This window comes from Primulina huaijiensis, chromosome 16 (genome assembly GCF_012295235.1).
Source record: "Primulina huaijiensis isolate GDHJ02 chromosome 16, ASM1229523v2, whole genome shotgun sequence".
Classification (NCBI taxonomy): domain Eukaryota; kingdom Viridiplantae; phylum Streptophyta; class Magnoliopsida; order Lamiales; family Gesneriaceae; genus Primulina; species Primulina huaijiensis.
The window spans coordinates 10,967,463-10,978,150 of NC_133321.1; the positions used below are offsets into that span (position 1 = coordinate 10,967,463).

A 10,688-nucleotide genomic window follows, 5' to 3' on the forward strand; every position below is an offset into this window, starting at 1 on the left:
CAGTGAAAATACTTTTAATAAAATAGCTTTAATCATGAACTTGCATAACTTTAAAACCTTTTTTCTTTCATCATATAATTATGCATATACATTTTCTTTAGGGTGAATTCCGTTTATTAATTGTGACTTTCATATCATCTGTTTGTCGATTGATCAATCTTACGTATTACCATGGTACCAGGCGACAGGAACATCAGCGACACTCTCACCCGTCAAGTTTTCCTTGGCCTTACATGTCATCGTGTCATTTTGTATTCGTATTCGTGTTCGTATTAGTCACAATCAAATCACCTTCTTCAAAACATTTTATCATATCCATCACTTATAAAAATTCATGCATGTAACATTTTCTTTAAACCAAGCATGCAACTTGTTCTTTAACATTTTACAATTTTCATCAGAAAATTTGATCAAGCAAAACTTGCAATGTATAATCATCGGTAAAACGTCATTAAAATTAAAGCTTGATATAATCTCAAGTACACGATGCCAAGTAATAATATAGTGTACACGAGTACGAGTATCGTTCCTCCAGAAACTGTATTTCACGATTATTATTTCCACTTATTAAACTTTTAGCGACGATGATTTGATTGGTTACTTACTACTAGATGTTGAAATAAACGATTACAAAATAATTCAAAACTTAAATGATGAAACTGATAAACTAAAATGATTAATTAAGGTTATGTGATAAATGAATTTGTTGGAAATCTTGGTTCACCTACTCCTTGTTCATATACTTAATTCGTTTGACAATGATCCAGGCTTACGACAGGATTTCCTACACAATTGAACACACCTTCTCGAGTTATTCCAAAAACTAATTTAACTCAGTGAAGTAATTAAATTTCTTTAATTATATATCAAAGTTTAATTGCACGTCGCTCTATTAAATCCCCTAGCTTTCGACCTTCTAGACTATGACTATCGGCGTGTATTCAACTTCATATCTCTATGCAAATTGTAAATCACGAACTATGCTACTTGAAACGTCCACTACTAATTTTTTTTAAATATAAACATAAGCTCAAAACTTACTAATTAAAATAACTTAACATTTTCATAAATCATAATAATTTAACATTTGAAATCTCAAGTGCATAAAAATCTCTAAATCGTCAACTAACCAAAAATCATACGTCGACCTTTTAAAAAGATCAACTAACATCAAAATAAAGTATAAAAATATCTACTAAATTCTTTAACAATAATCTTTTAAATCTTTCATCTACCAAGCTAATGCAGAAAATAAATGTCCCTAGGGAGTGTACTGCCGCACTCGATCCACTCAAGGGTCAATGTCTCCTTCAAATCCTGCAACATTCAAACCTAGTGAGTCTAATGACTGAGCATGTTCTAAACATGAGTAACAAATAATACATATATAAGCACATACATTAAACCATACTTTTATTTAAAATAACTTTTAAGCATAAATAAATCGTAAATCATAAAATCGTAAAGTTCAATCCTTTATCATTTTGGGTGAAGTTTGATCCTCGAAAGTGACTAGCATTTTATCCTCTGGTCGACTAATCAGTCTTCATCTCAAAATGGCCCATGGGGACGGGCACTAGGCACCGCCATGGAAATACGATCGTCGGGCTGCTTCTGGGGTCTTCTCCGTCACGACATTCCCATAAAATTGTAAGTTCACCGTTGTTTCTTAAAACGAATCCCCCACATATCCTCTATCCTTTGTCACAGTCAATTCACATCTCTAAAAATATTTTCTTTTTCTTTTTAAAGTATGAAATATCATGACTTTCAATATAACGTACCGTACTTTAAAACTACTTAAAATTTGCGGAAAATAAATTTTTTTCCTTAAATAAGTAATAATCTCTAAAAAAATGCAACATAAATAAGATGCTTGACTAAATAATTGAAATATAAAGGAGTACAAACTATTTCTGTGTCATCAATGTCACAATCAAAATGAACTTGCAAAAAGTACTTGTTTAAACAACATGAAGTAATTTCATCAAAATCAGAGTAAATGAATTTAACATGCATAAAATTCTTGAAACTAAAGCGGTCCTCGGGTTAGGCCTCCGCACAGTCCGAGCCAACTCACGGGTCCCCACCTCCAGCCTCCTGGTACTCGTCCTCATCTGCATCGATCAAGTCTAGTGAGTCTAAAGACTCAACATGTATAAACTGAGAATATCAAGTAATACATAATAAACCCACATTCATTTTAAAGTAGCACATACATACTTAAACTCTGAATATACTTACATAAACATAGACGTGCCATCATTTCATAAACTTTTTCATAAACGTGCTTGCATCATGCATACTTAAACATGCATAATAATCATCATTTTGCGTGGAGATATGTTTCAAAGCAAGTGACCCATAACATAATGCGTCTGATCAGACTAAACCATAGTACTGGGCTGGCAGGGATCATCACAGCCTTTCGACCGAACGTCCACTCCCACATACATAATATCCTCAGTCATGCTTTACCGAGTGGATTGGTCCCTGGTCATGCTTTACCGGGTTGGAGAGGTAGCCAGACACGTTCTCCGGCTTCCAAACCCGTAACATAATTGGTCACAAGACAATTCGCATACCTCAAAACATAAAACTTTTTTTTTTATTTTTTGCACGTCGGACATACTTACATAGTGTTGAGGGCTTCATTGGATCTCGCTTGGGCTACTTCTGCACATAATAACACATTATTCATGCAACTTAAATTCCATAACTTAACCGTACTCACTACCGAAGTAATTAAATAACTTATGAATTTCTAGACCACTCGGGACTTGACCATGTTTAATCATCATACCAGCGCCGCAGCGGCAGCGCCGCATTGCCCGAACTGCGAAACATTTTCCCAAAAATGACTCTTGATGCAAACTCTAAGCCACGTCCAACTGACTCGAACCAACCATGGACTAACCCCCCTCACCACCCATAGGACTCTACCTACTCACTCACGGCCATAGCACCAAAATTCCCCAAACAATGACACGCAAGCACAATGCGTCACAATCCCATAAACCCGAAATTCGACATAATTCGCTTCCATACGACTTTTATTGTAACCAAACCCTTACCGACCCAAAATGAAACATCAAATGACGTCTGATCACAACACACGAAATGCCTAAATGCATCAGTGACCACCCGACAGTTCCCAACGAAGCCTGCAACCAATAAACCTCAAGAAAACATGAAGAACACATTTTGATATCATCACAGTTTGAGCAGTCACACGATAATGATCATAACTCACTCGTCTCTTGTCCAAAAATTACGAATTTACTGTCAATTTGAAGATATTGAAAAGTAATAAGTTTTATATGTTGAAAGTTTTTCTAGAAAACCGATCAGAAATTCTCAGGATTCGAAATGACCGCTGATTCGGTTTTTGAGATCTAAAAGTTGTTCCAAAATCGTTTCAAGCATCATTGCTCAAACTTTGCATAACATATCCAGATTTGTAAACACAATAAGCATCAAAATATTTACTATGACGAGATCGATGAGAAAAAATGAAAGATTATACATGCCTTGATGATATATACTCACAATACGACGAATATCGAAGCGAGGAGATGCGAGAACCGATCTTGGACGACTTGTGGCATGTTTCTTGCTACTAATCAAACGTTAGGCTGCTGAAAAATCGTAGGGAAAAGGGGTTGGCTGCTGGAGGACTCAAGAACCCTAGTTTTTCCTTTCAAAAAGAAAATCACGAAGAATGTGTGTGTGTCGATGAGTGTGTGTGTTATAACGTGTCAGTGTGTGTTTGTGTGTGTGCGTGAGTTTAAAGGCTCTTTTTTTACTTTTAATTAACTTAATTAAATGGCTAAACTATTAATTAAGCAAAATAATTAAGCCCACAAAGTTTATATTATAAACCATAAGTTAAAGAATTAACTCCTAATTTTCGAAAATTTAAAATAAAATGCTAAAAAATTTTAATTTCATCTAATAAATTAAATTAAGCTTTAAAATGCTTTCAGAAATCATTTAAATACCAATTTTCTTGACTTGAAATAAAATACCACATTATTAATAAATCGCCTAAATCGTCATCGGTCTCTTTTCTCGATCCCGCATCGAATATTCGTCTGAAACATTAAACACAAGAAAATGTTTTAACGTGCATCAAATAAACATGTAATAATTTAAAATAATGCAAATCATAAATCATGCATTGTTAAAATCATTTTAAAATTAAATAAACAATTTAACAATTTATTAAATAAATGTGTTTACATGTACTGATTTTGGGCTCTACAATAACTCTCCCACTTAAATAAATTTTGCCCACGAAATTAAATCTTACCAAACAACTCTGGTTAGCGATCAGCAAGATTCGACAGTAGAGCTACACGAAAGATTTGCCATATACTTCCTCAGCACACATTGTGTACTTCGGCCAGATTCGACGGTAGAGCTACACGATAAGCAAGTGTCCCAACCCTGTCAAAAATTTCGAATGGCCCAATGAATCTCGGACTCAGCTTGCCTCTCTTCCCAAACCTCATAACACCCTTCATGGGTGCTATCTTCACGAATACGTGATCTCCTACAACAAATTAGAGATCCCTTCTTCTCTTGTCAGCATAACTCTTTTGGCGATTCTGGCGGTCTTCATCTTGTCTCGGATCTTGACCACTACGACTGCAGTCTGCTGAACAATATCTGGGCCAATTTCTGATCTCTCACAGAATTCATCCCAATGAATCGGCGAACTACACTTCCTTCCATACAGTGCATCGTATGGGGCCATACCTATAGATGATTGAAAGCTGTTGTTGTAGGTAAACTCCACTAGGGGTAGTTTCGATTCTCAATTCCCATGGAAATCGATCACACATGCTTGCAACAAATCTTCCAATATCTGAATCACTCGCTCAGACTGGCCATTTTTCTAAGGGTGGAATGCTGTACTGAATAGCAACTTTGTCCCCATATCCGCATGTAAATTCTTCCAAAAGGACGATGTGAATCTTGGGTCTCTGTTAGACACAATAGAAATTGGGATCTCGTGCAATCGGATTATCTCTCGGATATAGTGCTCTGCATACTGAGTCATGGAGAAAGTTTTCTTCACTGGTAAGAAGTGATCTGATTTAGTAAATCGGTCCACTAAAACCCAAATGGCATTAGATCCTCTGATTGACCTCGGCAATCCAACAATGAAATACATGGTGATATTGTCCCATTTCCACTCGGAAATAGGGAGCGGCTTAAGCATCCTTGCTGGCTTCTGATGCTCTGCTTTCACTTGATGACAGGTGAGATATTCAGATACAAATCGGCGAATTTCCCGCTTCATCCTTGTCCACCAATACAGCATCTGTAAGTCCTTGTACATCTTGGCACCCTCTGGATGGATGAAATACGGAGATGTATGAGCCTCTGTCAAAATATCCTTTCTGATCGAATCAACACTAGGCACCCACATCCTTCCTCTGTACCTCACAATACCATCAGACACTGCGTAGAGTACACTGTCCTTGGCTTCATCCTTAAGTCTCCATTTCTATAACTGTTCTTCTGATGGCTGACATCTACCGATTCGGTCTATCAAAGAAGTCTGGAGTGTCAGATTAAAGAACTTGGAAGCTTTGCCCTTAGGATAAACTTCTAGGACAAACCTCTGAATTTCTAACTGAAGAGATCTCTGTGCTGACAGCTGTGCTACGACTTCTACTTTCCTACTCAAAGCATCAGCCACAACATTAGCTTTCCCTGGATGGTAGCTTATTTCACAATCGTAGTCTTTTACTAACTCCAACCACCGTCTTGGTCTCATGTTCAGCTCTTTCTGCGTAAAAAAATACTTGAAACTCTCGTGATCAGTGAATATCTGGTATTTCTCGCCGTACAAATAATGTCTTCATTTCTTCAACACAAATACAACGTTAGCTAACTCGAGATCATGAGTCGTGTAGTTCTTCTCATGCACTTCCAACTCTTTGGAGGCATATTCAATAACCCGAATATGCTGCATCAATACTACGTATAAACCAAGCTTAGAAGCATCAGTGTATAAAAAAAAATTGCCTTGTCCTGATGGCATGGCTAAACCTGGCGCTGTGATAAGAGCTTGCTTCAAAGTATCGAAGCTATTCTTACATTCTTCAATCCATACAAATTTAGCATTTTTCTTAGTCAATGAAGTGAGTGAAAACCCCTGAATAAATTTCCTTTAGTAGCCTGCCAAGCCTAGGAAACTACGGATCTCTGACATGTTCTTCGGCTCAACCCAGTCTTTTACTGCTGCCACTTTAGCTGGATCCGCCTCAATGCCACTGCTAGATATGATATTTCCCAAAAATGCTACTTTCTGCAACCAGAATTCACACTTACTGAATTTTGCAAACAACTTGTGACTTTGCAAGACTTGCAAAACTGTACTCAAATGTTGACTGTGTTTCACATGGCTCTTCGAGTATATAAGAATGTCGTCAATGAATACTGTAACGAACTGATCTAAGTAGGGCTGAAATAATCGATTCATTAGGTCCATAAAAATCGTTGGAGCATTCGTCAGTCCAAATGGCATCACCAAGAACTCGTAGTGCCCATATCTAGTTCTGAAGGCTGTCTTAGGAACATCTGCATCCTTACCTTCAGTTGATGATACCCAAAACGTTGATCTATCTTAGAGAACACTGTAGCTCCCTGCAACTGATCGAATAGGTCATCGATCCTTGTAATGGGTATTTGTTCTTGATCGTTACCTTGTTCAATTCTCGGTAATCGATACACAACCTCATGCTTCCATATTTCTTCTTTACGAAGAGCACTGGTGCACCCCATGGTGAGAAACTAGGGCTGATGAATTCTTTGTCTAGGAGCTCTTGAATTTGCTGTTTGAGCTCTAACATCTCTACTGGAAACAAACGGTACGGTGCCTTATAGATTGGCACAGTGCCTGGCACAAGGTCAATGGTGAACTCAACCTCTCTCTCTGGTGGAAGGCCTGTGACGTCGTCGGGAAAAACATCAGGAAAGTTTCTGTCAACTGGTACATCAGATATCGACGCGGTGGGTGCGTCAGGTGTTGAAATAATGCTTCAGGTGTTGAAATAATACTGGCCAAGAATGCTTGACACCCCTTATGTATAAGTCTCTGTGCCTGTATGCAAGATATCATATGAGGTAAACTTTTCCACCTGTCCAGCTCAAAAAAAAATTGCTTCATGCCCAATGGTCTTACCAACACTGATCTTCTCTGAAAGTCAATTAGAACTCTGTTCTTCATCAGCTAGTCCGTCCTCAAGGTAATATCAAACTCTGGCATTGGCAACACAACCAGATCGGCGTAAACTAGGTGGCCCTGTAGTTCAAGATCGATATCTATGACTATGCTAGTAGCTGATAACTCTTCCCCTGATGGGACTGTCACGGAGTAGCTCACGTCAAGTCCAATGGACTGTCTGACATCCAAATAATTAGCGAACGTCTCTGAGATAAAATAGTGATTGTCCTCGGAATCTAACAAGGCCTTCATGGTTACTCTCTTTATGAATATATTTCCCGAGGAACGTGAGCACAACACACAAACTTATACTCAAAAATACTAATATTAACTTCATGCATAGTTGGAAATCTCTATCCAAAGTCTCCAAAATACGAAAACAATATACTATTATTCCCAAGTAAAATTCCAAGCATGAATGACAAAAATAATTCGGTGTTGAATTAAATATATTACCAGTCAGTAGAGTCGTGTCTGGGTTGACCTCCTTGGCGTGCATGGCGAACATTCTCCCCTGGGTCGGCTTCCTCCACTGAGGGCAGTCCTTTAGCATGTTATCACTGGTTCCACACTTGAAGCATTTGCCCGAACCCCATAAGCACTATCCCATATGATGACGGTTCCATTTCGGGCATGCTGGATACTCACCAGGCTTCTAAGGATCCTTCTTTTGCTGAATAGAACCTTTGCCTTTCAGTGGTCCTTGAAACGACCTCTTTCCCTGATGTCCCTGGAAATGTCTCTTAAATTGTTGTTACTGTGAGTGATGATGCTGGGGTGCCTGATAGGGCCTCTTGCCCTGCCTATCATTCTCAATATCCCTCTGGTCCTGCTCTGCCGCCAAGGCTTTCGACACGACAATAGCATAAGTGGTAGGAACAACAACTCTAATATCACGGCGCAAGACTGGCCGTAATCCATCAATGAAATGCCTCAGCTTTTCCCGGACATCATTCGCAATTAGGGGCATGAAGTGACACCCCTTCTCAAACTTTGCTATACTGTTGTCTCCCTGTCGCAAAGTCATACACTCTCTGGTCAGGCGGGAGTGTACTTCCTCAGTGAAGTACTTGAAATATAAGACCTCCTTAAACCAAGTCCAAGTCAGGGTCTGCAAATTTACTGATACAGACGCACTTTCCCACCACAATCTAGTGTCCCCTGTCAACAGAAAAGTGGCACATCTGACTCTGTCTGCATCCGGCAGCTCCATAAAAGTGAATATCACCTCGATGGACTTACTCCATCCCTTAGCTATCATCGGGTCAGCAGTACCCGAGAACTCCTTTGGATCCATTCTCTTGAATCTTTCATATACCGCCTCGGGCCTGGGCCTCGCTCCCGTATCTACTCCAGCATTGTTCCCCGCAAACTGTGCGAAGAATTGTGTCATCCCTGCAAGCATCTGTGCCTGCATATCTGGCGGTGAACGAGGAGGAGTGTCCCTCTCCCTTTCCCGAGCCTCTCTATCCTCTTCACCTGCTCCACGTGCGATCATATGTGCAGGAGGCATACTGTTCCAAAATTTACCCAATACGTAAACCAACATGCAAGAACATAATATCCATATCATAAGATGAACGTAAATCAAAATTAAACATGTACAAGTTGAAATCGTGACCTTGAAGCTTACTACATGAAAGAATTTTAAAATTTTAAAACTTACAGACTTGAGGCGTGACTTCGTGAGCTTCTTGCAACCGGCAGTAGGCATAACCCTTTACAAAAACACCGTTCTGATACCAACTGAACGTACCGTACTTTAAAACTACTTAAAATTTGCTGAAAATAAAATTTTTTTATTAATTAAATAAGTAATAATCTCTCAAAATGCAATATAAATAAGATGCTTGACTAAATATTTGAAATATAAACGAGTACAAACTATTTCCGTGTCATCAATGTCACAATCAAAATTGAAACGACCCTAAATTCAAATTAATTTTAATTTACACTATTTTTTTTTTGGTAAAGTCATGCATAATTATTTCATTATAAATAAACAAGCATAAATAATCAAATAAACAAAATTTTATGTCATCGATAATCATTCATGAAGAATAAGTAAAATAAGCATTAAAAGGCTAAATTTTAGCTCAATAATTCTAGCATCCTAACGATCTATAAATAAAAGCGATAATCCATAAAATCATCAAAAGTCTTTATAATATGCGGAATTTCTAGGTCCTCGGGTATGCACTGCGCCATCCAGATAACTCGATAGTCCGCACATCAAGACTCAACATCATCATTACCTGTAACCATTCAAACCTAGTGAGTCTAATGACTCAGCATGCTCAAAAATCATATAGCAAGTACATAACTTTACAATCACATGCATAAAAATTACTTTTACTAAAAATAGATTTTTCTATGCAATCGTGAAACTTTCAAAATATGCAACTTTTGAATTCATGCTTAAATATGAACCTTTTCTTTTTAAAATTATCTATTTTATGTGAAATCCGCTCCTCGAAAGTGACAGTTTTTATTCGATTGATTAATCTATAAACCATAGTACTAGGCCGCCGGGTTCAACGTCCACGTTTTCGACGATCCCACCGACTATCATAAACATAACTTCACCGTTCACGTTTTCAACGGATCCGTTATCATTGAGATTCACGCCCACGTTTTCGACGGTTCATTCCCTTTCGTTATTGCAAGTTCACCGTTCACGTTTTCAACGGATCCCTTACTACCTTTTCGTCACGATCAATTCACATTCTTCAAAAATATTTCCTTTTACCTTTTAATTTCATAAAACATTCATGACTTTCCATATTCTTTAATATTCTCAAAAATGGCTTATATCATTCGTATACATCGAAATTGCTAAAAATAGCACATACATGCAAATACGTTAAAACTTCTAAAAATAGCATATATCATGCATATACTTTAAAATTTCTAAAAATAACATTTAACATGATTTGGAATTGTTTTAGGAAGTTGCAAACCACCCTCAACTTCCTCGAACGGATCGCACACGTTTCAACGCTATACGTATCCGGACGACCCTAGAATTTGACTCAAGTAGAAAACCCGATTTTAAAACTTTAAAAATACCAAAAAATATCCAGTAGCTTGCTGGAAATTTAATCTTAGGTCCTACGTTTCAAAAACGACTCAATTCGATTACCAAATGGATCATTTACCACCGTTTTCACGTTTCCGGTAAAACAAATGACCAAACTATCCTCCCGACTCGAACAACCCAAAGAACAAACCGTTATTAACATCCTAAGACTCAATATAAGTTGATGGAAGTCCCCAAACCCAAGCCAAAACCGAAACAAGGATTAAGAATTTAACCTAGGCTCACTTCGCTCCTATTTTGACACGTTAGAGCAATTTACGACCCCGAACGGACCACGGCTCGAAAAGACCCCAAACCAAGCCCAAGAACCACTCCTTAAATACTAAATAAGACCATGAACAGGCGATT

General features: G+C 38.0%; 1 protein-coding gene across 1 annotated transcript; it reads right to left on the reverse strand.

Moving 5' to 3' along the window:
• Positions 1–7,994: 7,994 nt before the first annotated feature.
• Positions 7,995–8,501, reverse strand: LOC140961007 (uncharacterized). The gene has a single exon (XM_073419333.1). It carries the CDS (start codon positions 8,499–8,501, stop codon positions 7,995–7,997), a length of 507 nt encoding a protein of 168 aa, XP_073275434.1.
• Positions 8,502–10,688: the final 2,187 nt, after the last annotated feature.

Bases quoted from the DNA above. Each gene is read 5' to 3' on its own strand.
- LOC140961007 (XM_073419333.1), bottom strand. From the start codon at position 8,501: ATGATAGCTAAGGGATGGAGTAAGTCCATCGAGGTGATATTCACTTTT.